Source organism: Oryctolagus cuniculus, chromosome 18, assembly GCF_964237555.1.
Source record: "Oryctolagus cuniculus chromosome 18, mOryCun1.1, whole genome shotgun sequence".
Taxonomy (NCBI): domain Eukaryota; kingdom Metazoa; phylum Chordata; class Mammalia; order Lagomorpha; family Leporidae; genus Oryctolagus; species Oryctolagus cuniculus.
Genome location: NC_091449.1, coordinates 2,516,955 through 2,541,851, shown reverse-complemented (window position 1 = coordinate 2,541,851; position 24,897 = coordinate 2,516,955). Strand labels below are relative to the sequence as shown.

Genomic DNA, 24,897 nt, shown 5'->3' with positions numbered 1-24,897 from the left:
TTTTGACAGGCAGATTTAGACAGAGAGAGAGAGAGACAGAAAGGTCTTCCTTTCCGTCGGTTCACCCCCCCAAATGGCCGCTGCAGCCAGTGCAGTGTGCTGATCCGAAGCCAGGAGCCAGGTGCTTCCTCCTGGTCTCCCATGCGGGTGCAAGGCCCAAGCACTTGGGCCATCCTCCACTGCCTTCCCAGGCCACAGCAGAGAGCTGGACTGGAAGAGGAGCAACCAGGACAGAATCTGGTGCCCCGACCGGGACAGGAACCCGGGGTGCTGGCACTGCAGGTGGAGGATTAGCCTAGTAAGCCATGGTGCCAGCCTGGACTGGGTATTCTTGAATGATTGTAATTAAAATCACTGAACATTTCCACTGGGATTCCTAAACTTGTCTATGCAGAGTGAGGGCTTATGGAGGAATTATGTAAGGGCACCTTCCAGCAGGTCTGTTGAGACTGAAAATCCACACTGTTTATTTCCCCAGGGCCTGGATATAATGTGTTAACTCTATCCTTGATAAATGACTTGATGATCACTAAATCTGTGCTTTTTCTGTTGTCTGGAATTGATTCTGGGATATTGCTGCCCAGGCACAGCCAGCATTTTCTGATCACCCTTGCTTCCAGTTGTGCCACTAGGCTAATTTGCATTGATGCGGTGTAAATAGAAGTGATACGTTATTTGGAGCTTGGTTATTAAGAACAGGATTGTGACCCAACTGGGAGAAGGATCATAATAGAATGGAATGGCAAAGCTGAAAGATGGAAGAAGTCTTGAGTCTCTAAACTGCTATTTGAAGGAAAGCTTCCAGTCATCCAGAAATGCCAGCAATGGATTGAGTGAGTGAGAAATAAACATATTATTTAAAGGCATTGATACTGGATTTTAATTGTAATATCAGCTACTATAATTCTCATCAGTGGCATTTTTGACTGTGGATAGAATCCCCATTTTAAGTTGTTGAGTCATAAAGTAGGAGCTTTGGGTTATTCTTCTATTGTTGTGTGACAATTTATGCAAAATGCAGGAGCTTAAAACAGATAGTTGTTTATTTCAAGTTTTCTTTGGATAAGGAATTCTGAAGTATGGCTTAACTGGTTGCCTTTGGCTCAGGGTCTCTCACAGGCTGCAATCAAGTTTTGGTGTAACTGTTGGCAAGTTGTAATTCCTGACAGGCCTTTGGCTGGACACATCAGTTTCTTCCATGTGGGCCTCTCTATAGGGCAGCTCAAAGATGGCAAGGGACTTCCTTGCCCGTGATGGGAACTTGGAGCCTTGTAACCTTGTGTTAGTCATGACATCCCCTGTCTTTGTATTTAATTAGGTCCTGACTACTTTGAAAGGGAGAGAATTGCAAAAGGGCATGAACAACAGGAGGCAGGGATTTTTTTTAAAGATAGATAGATTTATTTATTTATTTATTTATTTGAAAGTCAGAGAGTTACACAGAAAGAGAAGGAGAGGCAGAGAGAGAGATCTTCCATCCACCAGTTCATTCCCCAGTTGGCCACAACTGCTGGAGCTGCGCCGATCGGAAGCCAGGAGCTTCCTCTGGGTCTCCCATGTAGATGCAGGGGCCCAAGGACTTGGTCCATCTTCTACTGCTTTCCCAGGGCATAGCAGAGAGCTGGATGGGAAGTGGAGCATTTGGGACTTGAACCAGCGCCCATATGAGATGCCGGCACTGCAGGCAGCGGTTTTACCCGCTATGCCACAGCGCTGGCCCTGGCAGGGATCTTTGGTAACCATCTTACTGGTGGCCTACCATAATTTGGCCTCTGGCCTCCCAAAGTTCATTTCCTTTAAAACATGCAAATATACATCCCCAATTCCAAGGCCTTTCCCAGAGTTTCACTTTACTAAAGTATTAGGTAAAAACAAAAAAAAACTGTGTCATCTAAAATAGGTCCAGGTACTGATAAGGCGCACAAGGTATTGTTTTTCTGTCTGCAGACCTTTGAAAATAAAAAACAAGTTATTTCTCCCCATATGCCCTCTGCCAGCATAATGGAATAACTGATCCACAGCAGTTCTGAAATATGTCCCAGTGTTTGGAAGGTCCTTAGCTAGGTCTCAGGCCTGTGAGTGGTTTTCTTTCTTTTTTTTTTTTTTTTTTTTTGACAGGCAGAGTGGACAGTGAGAGAGACAGAGAGAAAGGTCTTCCTTTGCCCTTGGTTCACCCTCCAATGGCTGCCGCTGCCGGCGTGCTGTGGCCGGCGCACCACGCTGATCCGATGGCAGGAGCCAGGTGCTTCTCCTGGTCTCCCATGGGGTGCAGGGCCCAAGCACCTGGGCCATCCTCCACTGCCTTCCCTGGCCACAGCAGAGAGCTGGCCTGGAAGAGGGGCAACCAGGACAGAATCTGGTGCCCTGACCAGGACTAGAACCTGGTGTGCCAACACCGCAAGGCGGAGGATTAGCCTAGCGAGCCGCGGCGCCGGCATGAATGGTTTTCTATCCTCTGTACTCTTGGTTCTGTCCTCTGAATCATCCTTTTTTTTTTCTTTCATAAAATATGTTTGCAGCTCAGTAGTTTTCTGATACTAAACTTTTGGGAATCTCATGGTCTCTCTTCATTTTATATTGTCTCTGCCCTTTCCACTCCAGATTGGCAGTGTTTAAGCTAACCTGATTTTCTTGAAAACTTTGTGGGCTTCATGTGTATCTCTTGAGTTCATGGCATTGGGTAAAACCCAAAGCCATCGATATCTTTGAGATGAGTTGAGTAGAGGCTTAATTATTTGAACAACAGTATCTGTGAGGGTTCCCCGTAATCTCTACAAAGCTTGTGTGTCATTAAGTGGAAGTGGTACGCTGAGACATTGTCTTTGCTCTTTCTGAGGTTCTAGCAGGAGTTTGCAGTCCTATCCTTAGTTTTCTCTGTCTTACTTTGCCCAGTAGTACTTCTGGATTTTATCTTTGCTTGGAAGCCATTCCTTTTTTTTTTTTTTTTTTGACAGGCAGAGTGGACAGTGAGAGAGAGACAGAGAGAAAGGTCTTTCTTTGCCGTTGATTCACCCTCCAATGGCCACCGCGGCTCGTGCACTGTGGCCGGCGCACCACGCTGATCCAAAGGCAGGAGCCAGGTGCTTCCTCCTGGTCTCCCATGGGGTGCTGGGCCCAAGCATTTGGGCCATCCTCCACTGCCTTCCCAGGCCACAGCAGAGAGCTGGCCTGGAAGAGGGGCAACCGGGAAAGAATCCAGCGCCCTGACCGGGACTAGAACCCGGTGTGCTGGCGCCGCTAGGTGGAGGATTAGCCTAGTGAGCCATGGCACCGGCCCAGAAGCCATTTCTTGACATCAGCATTCTTTGTGCTCTACTGGGGCTGAGAAATTTCAAAACCCTAATGTCTTGGGCTCTTGTTAACAGGCCTTCCCGCATTTTATCTCTCTTCTCTTTCATATTTCTGTAAGCAACGATAAGGGAGCAAAATGCAGTACATGCAACGCATTGCTTGAAAATCTCCCTAGCTAGATAACCCATTTGTTTCTTCTTCCCATGTTAACTTAATAGGCTTGCTAAACTTTGGGCACATAACAAGGACTCCCTTTCCTCAAGTTTCTAATACAACTTTTCTCACTATTCTTTAAGCCTTCACAGCACCTAATTTCTAAAATTTTGGGATAATCCCTTCTGTGTGCATACAGAGATGCTTGGGGTGGACTCCAAGCATCCCTGCAAAGGTTGAGAGAACTGAGTAAATGTTTCAGCACTACCTGCCTCAGGGAGGTACAGTTTGGAGACTGAATTCAACCAAATAAACTGCTCATTAAAATTAACATCTGTCCTCAGAGGAGCAAAACAGAGTCTCTACAATGTATTTGTATAATAAAAAATCCATTTGTGTGTTAAAGATTGTTAGATATGTTAAAATAAGAAAACATAAGCTATAATCAAGGGAAAAAAGACAATCAAGACCAGTCCTGAGAAAAATATTGGAATTAGCAACAAGACTGATAAAGCCCCCCTGCTATAACTATTCTGAATGATGTAAAGGAATATATGCTATCAAAATATGAGCAGATGAGAATTTCAGCAAACGAATAAATCAGTTGAAGTGGAAATTCTAAAACAGATACAATATCTAAAAATAGAACTTCACTAGATAAGTTTTTATAGCAAATTGGATATCGCAGAAGATTCAATGAAGTTGAATATAAATAAATAGAAATTATCTGATTGGTAAGAGAGAAAAGATTGAAAGAAATTGGAAGGATTGAATGTGATTTATGATAATGCCAAAAGATCTAGCACACAAGTAATTGGAGTTATAAAAGGAGAGGGAAAGAGACTACAAAACATGTTTGAATAATATCCAGAAATTTCCCAATTTTAATGAAAAGTATTTTTTTCCACATTAAAAAATATCATAAAACCCCAAGCAAGGTAAATAGCAAAACTATACCTGGGCACATCATTATGAGTCTGCTTAAACCCAAAGATAAAATGAAGACCTTGAAAATAGCCAAAGAAAAATGATGTATTAAAAACAGGATCAAATGATATGGGTTATGACTGGCTTTTCATTATCACAGAGGACAGTGGAATTGCAAGTTGGTTTGTTTTTCAATATACTGGTGGGTTAAAAAACGTTATAACCTGGAATTCTACATCCAGAGAGAACATCCTTCAACAGTGAAAGTAAAATAAAGACATTTTTAGGTAAACAAGAGGGATGAATTTGTTGTTAGCAAGCTACATGACAAAGAAGTGTTAAAAGGAAGTTCCTCAGACTTGTGGTAATTATTAAGTTACACCTCAGATCTTCAGGAAGGAATGAAGAGCACTAGAAATGCTAAGTATGTAAGTAAATATAAAAAGTTAATATTTATTCTCTCAGTTTTTTACAGCCTGTTTAAAACATGAACATAGTCAAAATTACAACAGGTTGTGGTATTGTGGAATTTATAGTGTGTATAGATGACATTGACGTATCTGTTTTACATTAACCATAGCTTAAATAGAACTGTATGGAGGCAGTATGCTTACATTTCATGTGAAAGATATACAATGTTAACTTCAAATACATTGAAAAGTTAAAGATGCATATTATAATTTCTTGAGAAATCACTAAAATACACTAAATGTGACAGAAATGTAAAACGGGGATAGTCAGCATTTTCTCTTTGACATTACTTTTTGGCTGGGGTCTTGGCCTTCTTGTTTTCTATTTGCTCATAAAATATCTACGGTTATTAAACAGTCTTGTGTCTTGCAGCTTCCCAGATGTAATCCAAGTTGTTATTACCCCAGAGCCCATTGGTGTGGTAGTGAGGTTGTCAGAGAGGAAGTGTTCTATAATCTTACTATCAACTCTCCTTTTCAAGTGGCTTAGCCTTTCTCTGTCCTACCCTTACTGAGACAAACTAGAAGGGCTGTAGCTGGCCTGTTGCCTTTCTCTCAGGTCCAGTGAGACTCCAGTAAATTTTCCTTGAATGCAGGCATTTATTATGGAGAATTTTCTGTGTGTACCTTAAAATGGTTACTGTTCCCTTCCCCTTGGCCGAAACTTATGGAGATATTTCCCCCAGTCTTCACTGTGAGAACCTGATGGTTCTGGAAGCAAAATGTGTGGACGTGTGGGGACACCTCTAAGACTAGGCCCCAGGAGTTAACTCACAAGTGAGTCCACACTAAGCCTCTAATAATTCATCAAAATTACTGATTAAAATTCCTGCCAGCTTCTACTTCAGGTAAGCCGATCTTGGCTGTGATTTTTTGTATTTGCCTGTCTCTGGATTACAGAGTGGCTATGTTCCTTCCTGTTCTCAGTAGTATGATACATTTAAGATACATTGATGGTAAGTTTGTTGAATGATTTTAAGTTTGTGAGAATGGAAGTGAAGGTTTCCAAGTGCTTTAGATGTCAGAGTTAAAACAACTCAAATCTGCACACACTGTTTAAAAAGTATAAGATGCCATTTGCAATTCCCTAGGAAAGCATCTTAACAGCTAGAACTGGCTTCATTGTGAAGTCTGTCAGTGTGAAGGCAATTGGATCCAGGAAGGCCAGCATATACGGGTGACTCTGTGTGGGAGGGTATGCTGGGGTAATGTGCGGTGGACCAGCATCCGTGATCCTGTGTCTTGATCTTGGATCCAGGAAGGCCGGCATATACGGGTGACCCTGTGTGGGAGGGTATGCTGAGGTGCCGTGGACCAGCATCTGTGATCCTGTGTCTTGATCAGCTGGGGCTGCTGTAACACATTGCCACACACCGGGAGCTTCAACAGGAGGCTTATTTCTCACGGTTCCAGAGACTGCCAGGTCAAAGAAGTGGGGGAGGGCGCGGCGCTGTGGTGTAGGCTAAAGCTGGCGCCAGTTGGAGTCCCGGCTGCTCTGCTTCCAATCCTGCTCTCTGCTGTGGCCTGGGAAAGCAGTAGGAGATGGCCCAAGCGCTTGGGCCCCTGCACCCACGTGGGAGACCTGGAAGAAGCTCCTGGCTCCTGGCTTAGGATCGGCGAAGCTCCAGCCGTTGCCATCAATCGGGGGGTGAACCAGCGGACAGAAGACACCTCTCTCTCTCTCTCTCCCCCCTCCCTCTCCCCCTCCCTTCTTCCCTCCCTCTCTGCTTCTCCTTCTCTCTGTGTGTAACCCTGACTTTCAAATAAATACATACATTTTTTAAAGAAAGAATCACTGGGCCGGTAGATCAGTTCTTAGGAAGGTCCCCTGCGCGGCCCGCAGACGTCCATTCGGTGTGCTCAGGTGGTCTTCCCTTGCTGGAGCGCCAGCTGGGCGATGTCCACTCCCTCGTCTCTAAGGGCAGTAATCCCACCTCGGGGGTCCCACCCGTGACCTAATCTAAACCCACCTACCCTCCAGAGGCTCCATATCTTGCCTGCGAGTTGAGAAGACCCGTTTAGCCCATAATACAATCCGCTGTGTCATCTGAGGCTGCTAATGTTTAATTTTTTTTTAACTGAGCACCCACTTTGTGCTCAATACTCCTTGGTCCTCGAAATTATAATCCCGAACAAGACCGGATGAAGCTGTGTGGGCCGAAGCAGGATCTGACTGAACTCTCATTCTAGCGGGGGGAGGGTAGATTATGTCACAGTGGTATCTGGTAGGCTTGAAATAAAACAGGCCACGAATCCAGTCCGCAAGTGCACACATCGGGCAAGTCAGTCTCCTCAGGCCGCCCGCCCGCCCACCGCGTCTGGACGCTGGCCCTCCCCAGGCTGCGATCCCGGGCTCGTCCTGCAGAGCCTGCACACAGGTCGCTGGAAGGCTCGAGAGCGCGGCTCGGTCATGAGGGCGGCGTGTACTTCTGGGGCCCGCCCGGGTGATCCAGACACCCACCGTGGGGAAGAAGGCGGCGACCGACTTCCGGAAGCCCCGCCTCTGTCGGGGAACCACACTTCCCAGGGCCCCTTGCGGCGGGCACACTCACTTCCGGCAGGGACGGAAGTCGGAGTGAGGGCGGGACCCGGGCTCGTCCCGTGGGGACCCGAGGAGGTGCTGAGGGCTCGCGGGGGGCGGGCGTGAGGGCGCCCGAGGGACTTGGCGACTGCGGGACGGGTCGTGTGCGAACGTGAGGGTGTGGGACTGGGAGCAGGGGCCGGTGTGGGCGGCGCGGGCAGGGGCGTGTGCGCCTGTGGCTGTGCGTGGGAGCGTGTGCGGGACGGTGTGCACGGGAACGAGCGAAACGGACGTGACGGAGCTGGAAGCGCTCCTGCAGGAGACCCCCCGCCCCGTCCTCTGCGGGTGCCCGGTGGGGGCCGAACCCCTGGAGCCCTGGTCCAGTGAGGAGGGCGGGGGCGGGGGCTGCCTGGAGGGGCGGAGACCACGGGGACTTAGTAAGGGGTCTGCACTTGCCCAGAGTCCATAACCCGTGTCTCCTCCACTCCACCCCCACCCCACCCCCCCGGCCCCTCCAGCTCTGGGTATCACCCGATCGAGAGGATACTGTCCTCTTAGGACATAGGACGTGACCTCCGGGTGCTTTGCTGCTCTTCGAAGGACCTCAGCATTTTGAAGAGGTAGGCACGGCGCACGGCTTCCTTGAGAAATGCTGAGGGATTCTAGTCTTTCCATAGCTCAGTCACCTGCTTGTCAATGGAAGAAAATGTTCTCACTCTTCCAACATCTCTCCTCCGCAGCTCTGTCCCCTTGCCTCCCCCGCTCCTCAATCATTAAAGAGGGGAAAGACTTGCTGCCCATAAACATTGTTTGCTTGTCTTACTGCACGCAATCATAATAGCTAATGTTTAAGGCGTGCCTGCTATGTGCCAGACGCAGTTCTAACGCCTTTTGGGAGTATTAGCACTGAACCTGACAACGTTGTGAGTTAGGAGCTCCCTCATCTCCCTTTTACGGTCTGAGAGGATACCCGCTAGTAAATGGAAGAGCAAGGGTTCAGATCCAGGACAGGCGGATCCAGAGTGCCCCTCTCTGCTGGCTGTCTTTTTTAATCCCCTAAACCAGTGCCCAAGGTGGTAGGGTTTTTTTTTTTTTTTTTTTTTTTTTTTTTTTTTTTTAAGATTTATTTTTATTTATTTGAAAAGCACGCTTCCAGAGAAAGGGAGAGACATACAGAGAGATCTTCCATCTGCTGGTCTACTCCCTGCATGGCCACAGGGCTAGGGCTGGGCCAGATGGATGCCAGGAGCCAGGAGCTTCCAGGCCTCGCATGTGCTCCACTTCTGACCCACCTCCCTGCCAACAGCCTGGGAAAAGCAACAGAAGATGGCCCAAGTGTTTGGGCCCCTGCCACCCACATGAAGCTCCTGGCTTCTGGCATCAGCCTGGCTCAGTGCTGGCCATTGCAGCCATCTAGAGAGTGAACCAGTTGCTGGAAGATCTCTGTCTCTCTCTCTCTCTCTAACTCTTTCAAATAAATAATAATCTTAAAAAAAAATCCATCCCTAAAGAACTTAGGGTCCTGGGAATGTATACATGTCAATGCAGTCATTTTTTTTAAAGATTTATTTATTTTATTTGAAAGGCAGAGTTACAGAAGGCAGAGAGAGAGAGAGAGGTCGTTCATCTGCTGGTTCACTCCCCAGATGGCTGCAACAGCCGGAGCTGTGTTGGTCTGAAACCAGAAAACAGGAGCTTCTTCCAGGTCTCCCACGTGGGTGCAGGGGCCTAAAGAATTGGGCCTTCTTCTACTAATGCAGTCATTTTTGCATTAGTAACTGAAGAAAAATGGCAGCCTTTTAAAGATTTTTAAGATTAGGGGACAAAAAGAAATTAGAAGGACCCAAATCAAGAATGTATGGTAAATTCCTAGTGATTTCCCATTGGAACTCTTGCAAAATTGCCCTTGCTTGATGAGGGGAACCAACAGTAATATTGTGATGGAGAACTCTGATTAAGCTGTCTTGGATATTTGACTAACTTTGGAAAAATAAGCAGATGTTACCATACTTTGGCCCTCAGGGAAGTCAGCAAGCAAAAGGTCTTGAAAATCCCAAAAAAATGTTGCTGTGGCCTTTGCCCTTGACTGGTCCGCTTCTGCTTTGGCTAGACCTCTTCTGCTTCTTGATAGCCATTGCTTTTATTACGGTTTGTCATCAGGATCATACTGCTACAGCCACGGTTTATCTCATAATTTTTTTGGAGAAACGCTTTAGGATCTTGAATGTGCTTGTTTAAAATTTCTATTGAATGATGGGCATTTGGCCTGGCAGTTAAGGTGCCCATGGCCCATAAATGCCCGGGTTCAGTCCCCACTCCAGTTCCTGATGCCAGCTCTTGCCACTGCACACCCTGGCTGAGGTAGTTGGATCCTTGCCACCAATGTGAGAGACCTGGATTGAGTTCCTATTCCCAGCATCGGCCGTGGCCCAGTCCCAGCCATTGTGAGCATTTGGAAAATGAACCAGCAGACGGGAACTCTGCGTGTGTGTGTCTCTCTCCCTTTTCCCCTCTTTCTCTCTCCCTCTCTCACCCCACCCCAAAGTGTGTGTGTTTGCTTATCAAATTTTAAAAAAAGATTATAAAAATAACAGACTTCCATTGAAAGGTTTGCTCTTTTCTATAACTGTTCTGGATGCAACTGTAGCTGATCTGGGTGCAACAATTTTGGCATCCATCAAGCAGCAAATTGGCTCAACTTTAATTTTTCAGTCAGTATTTTGAACCAGTTGTGGTATTGGCTGTTGTCTCTGCAGTCAGTCATCAGTCGTCTGCAGGTAGGACACAGGGTTAATTTTTTTGTGCAAGTTGATGTGGATGGTATATTGCTAGAGGCTTTGCCTTCAGCATCTTCTGGTCCCTTTTTAAAATGAGGTGCCTGTTTGTAAGTGCTGATTTCTTTGGACCACTATCTCCATAAACATTTCCTTAAGTATCAGTGTTTTAGCATTTTCCCACCCAAGCTTCACTATAAATTAGATACTTGTTCTTGCTTCAACTTTAGTAAAATGTATGTTGCTGTCAAAGGGACTGTTTGTAAAGTGAGGCCTCATCCTTCTTAGTGCCTCAGACTAGATCTTGTTCAAACATATGAGGTGCTGTGAGTTTATTTGGTGCAAAAAATGAATCCAGGTGATTTTTTTTTCACAACCTGCATCTTCCTTGAGCTTTTGGAAAGCCCCTCTGGTATCTTTGTTAGTAATGAATGTGTGGGTTTGAGAGAGAAAAGGAGAGCAAGAGAGAAAGTGTTCAGAACACAAGGAACCCCCAGTTGTAATTACAGTCTCAGAACAAGTGCCTGGACGTGCGTCTGGGAGGGCGGTAGGGTGGGATAGGGGTGGGGGTGGGGGTGCAGAAGCTGAAGGGCAGCGAGTGTTTCTGTGCTGTGATTATTAGAGCTACTCAGTCTCTCCGTATTCTTTTCTCCTCCGCCAGCTCTGCCCTCTCACAGTGAAGCCCTTCTCCAGATGAAAAGTCAAGAAGAGGTAAAAAAGGCAGGAGCTGAACTTCTTAAAGCCATGACCCCGGTAAATCAGAGTGCTCTCTCGTCTCTAAAGTATGATCTCTCCCATTCCAAGATTTGATAGTATTTGTTCCCATCTGAAAACGACGTAAGAGTTCCATAGTATGGCTGTTTTTGAGTTCTTCCATTTCTGATGAATGATGGAGCCACAGGAATAGACTTAGCCAGCCAGTGCCTTTTCAGATGTCCCTTCTCCCTACCTGATATTTATTTATTTTTTAAAGATTTATTTATTTATTTGAAAGGCAGAGTTATGGGGAGGCAGAGGCAGAGAGAGGTCTTCCATCCACTGGTTCACTCCCCATGTGGATGCAATGGCCAGAGCTGCGTCAATCTGAAGCCAGGAGCTTCTTCCGGGTCTCCCACGTGGGTGCAGGAGCTCAAGGTCTTGGGCCATCTTCCACTACCTTCCCAGGCCATAGCAGAGAGCTGGATCGGAAGTAGAGCAGCCAGGGACTTGAAATGGCACCAATATAGGATGCTGGCACTGCAGACAGCGGCTTTACCCGCTATGCCACAGCACTGGTACTTATTTATTTATTTTTTAAAAAGATTTTATTCATTTATTTGAAAGGCAGAGTTACGCAAAGGCAGAGAGGAAGAGAGAAATCTTCTATCTGCTGGTTCACTCCCCAAATGGCCACAATGGCTAGAGCTGGGCTGATCCATTCCAAAGCCAGGAGCTTTTCTGGGTCTCCCAGGCAGATGCAGGGACCCAAGGACTTGGGCCATCCTCTGCTGCTTTCCCAGGCCATAGCAGAGAGCTGGATCAAAAGTAGAACAGCCGGAACTCGAACTGGCGCCCATATGGGATGCTGGCACTGCGGGCAGCGGCTTTACCCTCTGTGCCACAGTGCCAGCCCCTTGATGTTTATTTTTCACTGAGGAAGGGACACAATCTGCATCTGTCCCTGTGCTTAGTCTTTTCATAGGCATCTGACAGAGCAGGATTCTTTGGAGGAGATTTGAGAACCGCTATTACCTGGTTCTTAAGTCCCAGCCTTGACTATCAGAGAGCTTACAACCTGTTAGAGAAATGAAAAGGCAGCAAATAATTGTACAATGTGATGAGTGTGCTCTGCCTGTATTTCTCTCCACCTGTAGTGGTGAGTTGTGGAATATTGTGGGAATGTGTCATCCGTGGTCTTCGTGCTTCCTTTCAGTGATTTAGAAGAGAAAGTGCCCTTCCTCTAGACTGGTGAAGCTGTGTGACAACCTGGCAAGTGGGAGTCTATTGTAGCCCCTTCTTGCCTCCTTGGTGAGAGAATCCCTATGCAGGATATAGTCCGCACAACCATATCGTTGCAGGGAAGAAGGATTGGGAGGACTTCACAAAATAATTAATTCCCGAATTGTTTCTTGAAGGAAGTAGAAGAAATCTGCAGGTCCAGTTAAAATGGATGGCACTCTGGCCAGAGTATGTAGAGGTTTTTTCTCTCTCCCCACTTAACTCTGTAGTCATGAGAATCTTCAAATGACATTGAAGTGACAAAGAATGTTCTATATATCTATATCTATATATATAATTAATAAAATATTTAATCAGCTTAATAATGTATTTAATTATATTAGTAACTATGATACTTAGTAGTCATTTAGTAATATGTTTAGTCATCTCCCTGCTGTTCCAAAAGAAATTGTTGTTAATGTACTATTATTTAATCAAGCATGTTAAAATGATCATACTTTTAGTTGAATTTTGCCCTCATCTCTGATTATTTTCTTTGACTAAATCCTGGCTTTTCATTCCTTGTGGATTAGAATTTCTCAGACTTACACAATTTCAGAACATTTTTAGTATTAATATTTTTAATACCCTAATAGAAGGACAGTGAGGGATGGATTTTGGAAATCAACCACTTAAAATTGTTTACAAACTCCTGGGCTTACTGTGAGCTGCTCATGTGTGTGTCTGACCCTAAAGATAATAATACCATAATCTTTTTCTTAAATTGACACACAACAGTTGTACGTATAAAATATCAGAGGCTTTTAGAAGTGAACTAAGGAATAGACTACTGTCCACTTCTTAGGTTGGCTGCTGCTTGGTATACAATCAGGACAGAGCGTATTACTTCAAAGGCTTTGAAAATGGAACTGATGTTCAAACACAACCCACACAACACTGGTTGGAACCAGCAGCCTGTAAAAAAAAATTGATGTTCTCCATAGAATTTTTTTTTTTTGACAGGCAGAGTGGATAGTGAGAGAGAGAGACAGAGAGAAAGGTCTTCCTTTTGCCATTGGTTCACCCTCCAGTGGCTGCCACGGCTGGCGCGCTGCGGCCAGCGCACCGCGCTGATCCAAAGGCAGGAGCCAGGTGCTTCTCCTGGTCTCCCATGGGGTGCAGGGCCCAAGCACTTGGGCCATCCTCCACTGCCTTCCCAGGCCACAGCAGAGAGCTGGCCTGGAAGAGGGGCAACCGGGAAAGAATCCGGCGCCCCAACCGGGACTAGAACCCGGTGTGCCGGCGCCGCTAGGTGAAGGATTAGCCTAGTGAGCCGCAGCGCCGGCCAATTCTCCATAGAATTTAAACAAGACACAGTCATAACAATATCCAGGATGTCAAGGATATAATCCAGAATTACTCAGCTTACAAAAAACAGGAAAACCTCAATTCACAGGGGAAAAGACAACAGATGCTAATATTGATATGACACAAATGTTGGGATTAATCTGGTAAAGATTTTGTAGCAGGTATTATAAAATGCTTTAGCAAGTAAGATTGAACAGTCGTGAAACTAATGGAAGATGAACACTCTCCTCAAAGAAATAGAAAATAAGATATGAAAAATATTAAAATGGAAATAAATTCACTAGATGGACTAAATTAGAGAATGGAGTTGACGGAAGAAAGAATTAGTAACTTGTAGATAAATACAAATCATCTATTACAAACAACAGAGAAAAAAGATTAGAGACTTGGAGCCCTATGGAATAATACCAAAATATTTGACAGTTATATCTTATAGTCACAAAACTAGAAGAGAAAGTAGAGTGCCGTACAAGGGATTTAATTAACTAGGCCACAACTACCTGGGTAGTCAGTATCACAGTCAGAATTATTTGGATTAACCTGACCTTTTTCCAAGTTTCATTCAAGTCTGGTATGATTTAAAACTCTTTTACTTAGGTTTTGATATAAGTGACTGTGGAATGGATGAATGCCATCACCTTGCTGATTGGTTAGGAAATGCAGCCCATGTAACAAAACACAGGTTTCCTGACATGTGCTCATATCACATGATCTCTCCTGATACTTCTCAGCAGGTTATCAAAAAATGTTCCAAACAAGTAATTCTCTCCTAACATAAATATATTTTTATATAAAAAGAAAACATATTGCTAGGTATTTTTTCTTTTATTTTTTTTAGACACAGTGCTCATTGTAAAGAGCATTAAGATTTCTTAGAAAATATCATGGAGTTTGAAATTGTGTTCATCAGGTCAGCATCCTTCCTTGTAACTTTCCATTAGAGTTCCCGAACTCTTATTTGTCCATGTGAACAGTGATCCAGCTGCTAACGTAGATAACATAATTTAGCACTTGATTATTTTTTTATTTGAGATTTATTTATTTGAAAGACCTGCAGAGAGAGAACAAGTCTTCCATGCGCTGGTTCACTCCCCAAGTGGCTGCAACAGATTGAGCTGGGCCGATGCAAAGCCAGGAGCCAGGAGCTGCTTCTGGGTCCCCACATGGGTGCAGGGGCCCGAGGACTTGGGCCATCTTCCACTGCTTTCCCAAGCCATAGCAGAGAACTAGATCAGAAGTGGAGCAGCTGGAACTCAAACCAGTGCCCACATGGGATGCTGGCACTGCAGGCAGCGGCTTTACTTGCTATGCCACAGTGCCAGCCCCAGTTAAGTTGTTTTGAACATATCAACGTTATTTTTCATGTGGTAATGTATTATTACAGCCATTGAATTGTAAATATTTGAAGACTGGAGAGTGTCTCTCTTCTTTTTTTATACTATGTACAAGATAACTGGACAGAAAACTCCTAACTAACTGACCCGAACCCTCTGGACACTTGGTGCGATTACTCAGAGTGTTTCTATCCCAAAGTGAGAGTAGCATAACCTTTAACCTTGAGCCACATAAGGGCATGAGCATTGACTGAACACAGTTCTATTTGTATCAATTTAGGGTTCCGTGACTTTCACAGATGTGGCCATAGATTTCTCTGAAGATGAGTGGCAGTGGCTGAACCTTGCCCAGAGGAGTTTGTACAGGAAGGTGATGTTGGAGAACTACAGGAACCTCGTTTCAGTGGGTAAGAATATAATCGTCCTTTTGCCTCCCCTTGACTCAGTGCTCTTGGCATTTCCCTAAAATACCCCTCTCCCGTCAAAGCCACCTGGAATCAGTCATAGCTCTGGAATACCTGCAGCATCACCAGTTTACCTGTCTTTTCTTATATGCAGGTCTCTGCATTTCCAAACCAGATATGATCTCCCTCCTGGAGCAAGAGAAAGAGCCTTGGGTGGTAAAAGGAGACATGACGAGAGGCCTGTACCCAGGTGAGTGCAGGACAACTAGGTCTGGGAGAACCATGCTCAAGATGTTTCTTCTCTCTGATGTTTTTCGGAAAACCTCTCAGGGCTGGCGTTACAGCGTAGTGGGTTAAGCCACCAGCTGTGATGGTGATGCCACCATCCCATTTGAGCACTGGTTGGAGTCCCAGCTGCTCTGCTTCAAATCCAGCTCCCTGCAAATGCGCCTGAAAAAGCAGCAAAAGATGACCCAAGTCCCTGGGCCCCTGCTCCCATGTGGGAGACCCAGGTGAAGCTCCTGGCTCCTGGCTTCAGCCTGGTCCAGCCCTGGCTGATGTGGCTATTTGAGGAATGAACCAGCAGATGTCTGTCTCTCTGTCTTTCTCTCTCTCTCTCTCTCCCTCTCCCTTCCTCTCTCTCCCTCCCTCTCTCTCCCCTCTCTCTGAAACTCTGAATTTCAAGTAAAATAAATCTTAAAAAAACCGAAACACCTTTCCAACACTCTTCCAAGTTGAAACTTGTTCTACCAGCAGTTGTTGAGTGGTTCTTCTCTTCCTCACTGGTGTGACATGCCATCTTGGCTCTTAGCTACCAGATTTCCCGTATGTACCAGATTCTATTTCTGAATTCTTTTCTCCCATCTCCCTGCTTCTACTCCAGCACCATATTTTTATAGCTGTTCTTGAACTTAATCATTTCTGAATTCTTTAAAGTAACTTGTGTTTAATCTTTTGAACTGATTTAAATATTATTTTCCTCTCTTGAAAAGGTTAGTTTATTGTGTTAACATGTTTGTTTAATAAGATGTATTTATTTATTTCCAAGACAGAGTGACAGAGGTCTTCCATCTGCTGGAAGTTCACTCACCAAATGGCACAGCAGCCAGCACTGGACTAGCCTGAAGCTAGGAGCCTAGAACTCCATTCATGTTTCCTGCGTGGCAGGAACTCAAGTACTTAAGCCATCATCTGCTGCTCTCCTGGCATTTTAGCAGGGAGCTGGGTTGGAAATAGAGTAGTTGGATTCTAATTGGCACTCCATTGTGGGATGTGGGCATCCCAAGCAGTGGCTTAACCCCCTGCACCAAAATGCCCATTCCTAATATGTATTAATAGCTATATTCTTTCCTTTGCCTTTACTTATTTTTCTCCTTTCTTCTTGCTTTGTTGCCTTTGTCTGTTTTCTCTTATTTCCCCTTCATAGTACCTTGCTCCTTGAATTGAAAAGGTTTTTAGTTTTACAAGTTGTTAACATTTATTATATCTTTATATATTTAAAATTCTATGTTAAAACTCATCCACTTGAATTTCTGAACATCATCTTTTAAGACCCACATGAAAGATTAAAAAATTAGCTCACAAATATTGCCTCCCTCTTCTATGTCCACCATTTCCCCACTTAGAAGGGATCTTATAAAAGCTCATGGAAAAGATAAATTATTTTCAAAAGTATGCATGAAGTACCCTCATATATTGTCCACACTTGGATTATTGGCCCAGTTTTCTTCAAATTGTTAAATTGTTTTTACTTGTTATTTTCCTGCCTTGCTTCTTAGCTATTTTTCTGGTTTTGAAAGCTAGATATGAACTGTAGGTATATATTATGAGGAAAGGAACCAACTGTGATGATCACAGTTTATTCTGTGACCTGTGGTGTGGCCTTTTCCTGCTTTCAGCCCTCAGAGTTTGAAGAGGAGTTTTGGCAGGTCACTTGTAGTCCTTAATAAATAAGATGTGAATATAATTGAAGCAGGCATTCGACACAGTGCTTAAAACACTGCTTGGAACACCTGCATCCCATGTCGAACTGCCTGAATTCAACTCTTGGGTTTACTACCAATTCTTTCTCCTGAGGTGCATTCCAAGATAGTAGGTGACAGCTCAACTCCAGTCCCTGGCACCCACGGGGGAGACAGAGATTGAGTTCTTGGCTCCTGGCTTTAGCTTGGCTATATTTTGACTGTCGTAGGCATTTGGGTAGTACACCAGCAGATGGAATAATTCTATCTGCCTGCCATCTCTGTCTCTGTATCTCTGTTTCTCTGCCTTTCAAATAAAAAACAAGTATTTTTAAATGAAGAAACAACTAAAATAAGCATGCAATTAAAGGCACTATAATAAGAGCAAAATGAATCTTAAGAGAAACCAAAATAAGTTGTATATGGTGAATTACACTTTTAGAGCTAAAAATACCAATAAATAGAAAATAATAGATCTAATTAAAATAGATATGTACTTCTTTAGAGAAACATTAAAATATATAAACCATCAGGGCAAATGAGAGGAAACACAACAAAGAAATAATGATAAACACAAATGTGTAAGAACTTAAAAGGATCATAAATCTATTTTCTTCAACTATCTAGTTTGAAAAGCTAAATGAGATGCATGCTATTCTAGGAAAATATAAAAATATCAATTACCATATTCAAGAAGACAGAGATTTAAAGTAAGTTTAATTCATTTAATTTGAAAGAGAGACAAAGACCTTCTATCAACTGGTCATTCCTCAAATGCTGCCAACAGCTGGATCTCCCCCAAGCTGAAGGTGGGAGCCTGGAACTCAGTTTGCATCTCCCACGTGGATATCAAGAGCCCAATGACATGAGACATCACTGCATTTTCCCATGGTGTACGTTAGTAGAAAGCTGGAATCAGAAGCAGGGCCTGGACTCAAATTTAGGCACTCAGACATGGCATATAGGCATCCCAAGTGGCCTCTTAACCACTGTGACAAATGCCCACCTTGAGGTTAAAAAAAAAATTTAAACAGGCTAGTTACTGTCAAATAAATATAGGAAGTTGCCCATAAACTGTCTTTCCAAGAAAAGCTAAAACCTCAAGTAGTTCCACAGATCAGTTATTTAAAACATTTAAGGAAAAATACCATCAGTGTTATCTAAAACATTCCAGGATGTAAAATAAAAGGGAGACCTTAAAAATATTTTGCTTATGAAAACAGCATAACACTTGATATCAACACTATCAAAATAGCACCAAAAAAGGAAATCACAGACATTTGTATAATTATGAATATTCATGCAAAATCTTAAGAGTTATTTTGAAATAATATACTACAGCCAATGAGGGTTTATTCTGGGAATGCAAGAATAGTTGCATCTCTTGTCTTAAGAACTGTTAACCTCCTGTGGGTTTCAATAACTATTGGATTTACATGACTCATTTTGGAAATTTCCATTCTAGGATTTAATAAAGGTGATATTTGTGTTCTTAATGTCTTTCAGACTTGGAGTATGTGTGGGTGGCCAAGAAATTATCTATGAACCAGAACATTGATAAGGAAAAAGTATCCAAGGCAGTAATAATGGAAAGACTTACAAACTATAACTTTGAACGTTCCACATTACAGGAAAGCTGGAAATGTGAAGGCCTGTTTGAGAGGGAACTGGTAAGTCAGAAAGCACATTTTGGGCAAGAGACTTTGACTCATAAGGAAGCCCTTACTGAGAAAAGAGACCACTCTAACAAATCAGAGACGTTTTTTCACCTGAATAAGCTATCTTATATAAGACAGATTTTTCCCAAGGGAGAGAAAATATATGATTTTGATATAGAAAAGAAAAGTTTATCAACACATTCAATTGTGAAAAAATACAAGAAAACCTTTGGAGAAAAAAAACTTTTAAAATGTAATGACTGTGAAAAAATGTTCAGCAGATTCTCAACCCTTACTCTTCATCAAAGAATTCATACTGGAGAGAAACCCTTTGAATGTATCGAGTGTGGGAAGACCTTTAGCCAGAGTGCACATCTTGCTCAGCACCAGAGGATACACACAGGAGAAAAACCCTTTGAATGTACTGAATGTGGGAAGGCATTCAACCAGAATGCTCATCTTATCCAGCATCAGAGAGTTCACACTGGAGAAAAGCCTTATCAGTGTAAGCAGTGTCATAAAGCCTTCAGCCAGCTTGCACATCTTGCTCAGCATCAGAGGGTTCATACTGGAGAGAAACCTTACGAATGTGTTGAATGTGGGAAGGCATTTAGTGATTGCTCATCCTTAGCTCATCATCGAAGGATCCATACTGGGAAAAGACCCTATGAATGCATTGACTGTGGGAAGGCCTTCAGGCAGAATGCTTCTCTTATCCGTCATCGGCGATATTATCATACTGGAGAGAAACCCTTTGATTGTATTGATTGTGGGAAGGCTTTCACTGATCACATAGGACTTATTCAGCATAAGAGAATTCATACTGGAGAGAGACCTTACAGATGTAACGTGTGTGGGAAGGCTTTTAGCCATGGCTCATCCCTCACTGTACATCAGAGAATTCATACAGGAGAAAAACCGTATGGGTGTAACGTCTGTGAGAAAGCCTTCAGCCACCGGGGCTCCCTTACTCTCCATCAAAGAGTCCATACTGGAGAGAAACCCTATGCATGCAGGGAATGTGGGAAGGCTTTTCGGCAGAGCACACACCTTGCTCATCATCAGAGAGTGCATACTGGAGAGAAACCTTATGAATGTAAGGACTGCAGCAAAACTTTCAGCCAGAATGCACATCTTGCACAACATCAGAAAATACATACTGGAGAGAAACCTTTTGAATGTCAGGAATGTGGAAAGGCCTTCAGTCAGGTTGCACACCTTGTTCAGCACCAGAGAGTTCATACTGGTGAGAAGCCCTATGAATGTACTGAATGTGGGAAGGCCTTTAGTGATGGTTCATATCTTGTTCAACATCAGAGACTCCACACTGGCAGAAGACCCTATGAGTGTCCTGAATGTGGGAAGGCATTCAGACAGAGGGCATCTCTGATTTGTCATCAAAGATGTCACATGGGAGAGAAACCTTATGAATGTAATGTTTGTGGGAAAGCTTTTAGCCATCGTAAATCCCTCACCCTGCATCAGAGAATTCACACGGGAGAGAAACCTTACGAGTGTAAGGAGTGTAGCAAAGCCTTCAGCCAGGTTGCCCATCTTACACTCCATAAGAGAGTTCATACTGGAGAAAGGCCCTACAAATGTAAAGAATGTGGAAAATCCTTCCGGCAGAGTGTCCATCTTGCTCATCACCTGCAGATTCATACTGGGGAGTCAGCCTCAATTCCCTCCTTCCTTTCCTGCCACGAAGTCCTATAGATTACTCTTCTCCGTGCCTCTGAAGTCAGTCCACTTTTCTCCTGCCTGTGTCCCATCATCAGTCTTAAGATGGATTTCTGCAGTAGTATAACTGTTACTCCTCTTGTTCCTCCCAAGTGCATTTTAACACTGTAGCCATTTAACATTTTAAAAATAAAAGTATACACATATATATACACACGCATATATATTGTCATGCTATTTTCCCATTTAAAACAACTTGCATTGAAAAGTATAATAGAAGCTCCATTTTGAAGGTTTAGCACACAATCCTTAGCATACAGCTAGTGTTGAAATGCTAGATCAGAGCTCCTCAGTGAAAGGCTTCCAGCTGTAAGTAAGTGACCCAGTACGTCAAGTCTAAGAAGCTACAGATTTTAGGACAGAAGACGCTACACCCAGATGAATACTCTCAGAAAATACATATGATGCACTAGATAGTGGGTTTACCCCTCCCTGAGTATGAGTATGAGGACATGTAGCATTGGTATTGAGGAATTCTTAGCTCAGCTTACACTTAGAGAGTAAGCCAGGTAGAACAAAAATGTTTCATAAAACTTAGTGCTATCTATTAACAAAATTAACTGACAATCTAGAAGACTTTAATAACCATGGATTAAAAGGGTAACAGTGCTTTGACCTTTCAAGAAAGCACCAGACAATTAATTCCTTTGGTGTTCAAATTATTCTTCATGCATTAGAAATGTAATAAAATTCTCATCTTGTTCCATTAGATTGACATTACATACCCAAACAGGAAAAACATGCTCTGCAATTTGTAGATATTAAAACTTACAGGTTATTTTTAAACATGAATAAGGCTAGACTTTTCTCTGTGTAGAAAGGCTCAGGTAAAGATGTTTGTCTCTAAGTGTGTGAATCCACTGACACTCCAGTAAAAACTCTAATACATTTATTAGTTGACAAGCCGATTCTGTTTATCTGTAGATTAATGATGATAATAAGGAACATAGTTTATACTGGAATCAGTACTCTATTCAGTGACTGTTGACTAAACACCAATGTGTCAGGCACTTTTAAGTGCTGATAAAAATTTTTGACTTCACAAATCTAGGGGGAGAATATAAAAAATAAATACCATGATCAATATATGATATGTGCCACAAAGAGAAATAATTGAAAAGAAGGAGCGAGGGAGGGCTGGATGGGGAGTATCATGCTAGCTCCAGAATGTATGGTCATTAAAAGTGAAGGGGGAGGGGAGAACTGGAGGTAACTGTCAGACGTTAAGGACCGGATGAGAATCGTCATGGGGGTCCTAAGGCGGATATTTAATACTTTCATTGTTGAAGGATGGGCGAATTGAAGGTGTAACAATGATCATGAGGTTTCTGTTCACTCATAAATGGTGATTCAGAGGCTGGTGGAAGGGTATCTCTTACTTTGGTAATAACTTTATTGTGATATAATTCATCTAACAAAATTTTAGATTAGACTATGCATCCCCCTAGCCTCTGCCTCCCTCAACAGAAGTGAAGAGATAGCTCCAATGAAGTGTACAATTCAGTGGTCTTAGTGTATTCACAAAGTTGGGTAACCTAAAATCATCAATTTTAGGACATTTTCATTGACCCAAAAAGAAATTCCATGTTTTTTAGTAGTTACTCCCACCATTGGAGGGACAGTTTCCGGAGTATTCCCTTTTGACTGCTATCTGTGGCAGTATAGAGGGCCATGTGAGGTGAGCTCTTACTCAGCAAATTACTACTGGAAAATGGAGGTTTGGCACTCCCTCTTCTATTGATGGATGCATGTAGGCCAGCAGGGGGTGGGGTGAGTGGGGTTGCTCAGCATGGCAGTCTTACCTAGAGTATATGAAGCCTTCAAACTCCCTGTAGTAGAGTAAAAGTGGAGTGGGTATTTGGCACAGCAGTTAAGACTGCTTGGGATACCTACTCGCATATTAGAATGTCTGGGTTCAAGTCCTGACTCTACTCCTTATTCCAGCTTCCTGCTAATGCACACCCTGGGAGACAACAGAGGGTGGCTCAAGTTGTTGGGGCTCTGCCACCCATGTAGGAGACCTGAGTTGTGTCCCCAGCTCCTGGCACAGTCTGACCTGTGGGCAGATAGGACAGTCAGTGTCTTTCCCTCTTTCTCCCTTCTTCCCTCCGTTGGTCCTATTTAAATAAATCAAATGAATACAAGCATACAAAGAATTTTACATTTCAGTGGGGTTGCTCAGATGCCATTGGGACATTAACTCACTGGAAAAAAGGCCTTGACCTCGTACACTAATGAAGATCTAGAAGATAAATATCTAAATGTGTGAGATGGGCTTTCACCCTAGTAGTTAAGATGCCTGCATTCCATGTTGGAGTACCAGGGTTAAGTACCAGCTTCCTGCTAATGCAGACCCTGGGAGGCAGGGCTAATAGCTCAAGTCATCGGGGCCCCGCCACCAGCCTGTGAGACTTGGATTGAGTTCCTGGCTCCTGGCTTCACTGTTGCCCAGTCCCAGTTGCTGCATGCATATGTGGAGTGAGCCAGTAGATGGGAGCCACCAACTCTTCCCCTATGCCTGCCTCTCAAGTAAGTTTAAAAAATTACATTTAAATGTAAAGCATTAAAGTACAAGGAAAACTAATATTTCTGTAATCTTGATTTGAGATAGATCATACGCATTATAGCAGGAGTTGATATTTGGCTGTTTAAAATTTATTCAGTGGAAAATGGCAGCAAATGAGAGACTGTAGGTGTTTGCTACAATTAGAACAAAGGACAATAATCCTTAACATTCAAAGTAACACCTGCAACTTAATGGAGAAAGTTAATGGCTAGTTAACAGAAGATAAAATACAGGAAATTAATGAAAATTAGCCAATGTCACCAAATAGTCAAGGAAATGCAAATTAAAGTGAAATACATACTTTTCCCTAAAAAGATTGATTTTGGATTGCAGAAGAGTGATAATATCCTGTGTTGGCAAATGTGTAGAGAATAAGACAGTGCCATTGTTGTTTATATACATTGCTGTATGTATACCACTTGAATCAGTGTTCTCAGAAACCAGTTTATAGAGGTAGATAAATGTATAATGGCAAAAAGAAAAGTTTTTTAATGATAAACTTAGAAACAACCTAAATATCCATCAGTTAGGGTAATGGGTAAATTAATTACAAGGTTTTCATTAAGTTGAATTTTTACAACTGTTTAAAAAACAAATATAAATGTAAATAGCCATAGAAAGATAGTTATGTACTACTAAATGATAAAATAACATACCTGCATTGTAGTGCAAACTCATAAAACCAAAAATTAAAGTACTTGTTAGAGAAGGCATCTCTCTCTCTGCCCAGTTTCCTTCTTTTGGCTGTTTCTCGTGTCTTACGTTTAACTTCTGGGTAATTGCACACATTCTACCATATGGTTCTGACCTGGCCAATCCCATTTTCAGATCTGGAATTTGAAAGTCATTTGAATCTGTGTCATTCAATGGCAGGTCCTTAAATGATGCCAGTGCTGTGGCTGTGATCTTTGGAGCCACCCTGGATCTTATGTTTTCCACAAATATGATTCCTGAAATCACATAATCACCTATTATCATTTCAGTACTTCATTGCTGGGCAGTTTCTTGCAGCTACAGAAACTAACCCATCACAGAATTTGGTAGGAAGATTGGGTAGTAGGCAATAGGACCTTTGGAAAATTTGAGGTGTTGGGATTAGTTTTTAGATGAGGTGGAGCAAGTGAAACACCTATTTGTTTTCCAACCAAGAAAAATAAAGACTCGGGGTATCCAGTGGGCAGACACCAATTGAATTTGCTGTACTTGTCTGGGGTGGAATAATATCTAGGGTCTTGGATAATGGCAATTTAAAGAGGATGAAGGGTACTGAGTTCAAAGAGTGAATGAGATGCTGGTGCCTAACTGAGATCATCTAAAGCTTAAATCTTGAACTTCTAGATTTAAGACAAAAAGTCAACACAAGAGTTTGGTATAATATTACTGAAATATGTTTTATATTCTATTTGAGGTTGTAAGGTTAGGATTGCTCAATACCAAATTCAGTGATTACTTTTATGTACTGCTAAAGCAGGATACTGGTCAAATTACATACTGTATTCAAGAGTGACTGTTAAGGACCAAATTTTGTCCTCCCCAAATTCATGTTACAAGCCCTAAATCCAAAATGACCGAATTTGGACATAGGGCCTTTAAGGAAATAACTAAGGATAAATCAGGTCGGGTAGGGCCCTAATCCAGTAGCATTGATGTCTGTATAAAAGGAAGAGATACCAGAGCACTCTCTCCACGTGCACAGAGGACAGGCCATGTGAGGACACAGCAAGAAGGCTTTCACAGGCAAGCCTGGAGGAAAAGCCTCACCAAGAACCAACCCAGCCGGCACTTTGATCTCCAACTTTTAATCTTCAGAACT

At 43.1% G+C, this 24,897-nt stretch overlaps 1 protein-coding gene across 17 annotated transcripts in view; it reads left to right on the top strand.

The window, feature by feature from the left end:
- LOC100345548 (zinc finger protein 470) overlaps positions 1-24,897 on the top strand; it is a 108,116-nt gene that overhangs the window by 29,793 nt on the left and 53,426 nt on the right. Inside the window, exons 1-8 of one of the 17 annotated variants that reach the window (XM_051837147.2) lie at positions 6,914-7,458; positions 7,881-7,982; positions 10,798-10,889; positions 12,049-12,143; positions 12,251-12,302; positions 15,036-15,162; positions 15,314-15,409; positions 18,627-20,675. In XM_051837147.2, coding sequence (XP_051693107.2) covers positions 12,282-12,302; positions 15,036-15,162; positions 15,314-15,409; positions 18,627-20,494 — 2,112 coding nt within the window. In that variant the 5' untranslated portion in view covers positions 6,914-7,458; positions 7,881-7,982; positions 10,798-10,889; positions 12,049-12,143; positions 12,251-12,281 and the 3' untranslated portion in view covers positions 20,495-20,675. Of the gene's footprint in view, positions 7,541-7,880; positions 7,983-10,797; positions 10,890-11,546; positions 12,303-15,035; positions 15,163-15,313; positions 15,410-18,626; positions 20,676-24,897 lie in introns of those variants that run through there. The other 16 variants (XM_070063415.1, XM_070063416.1, XM_070063417.1 and 13 more) reach the window with 16 other exon arrangements.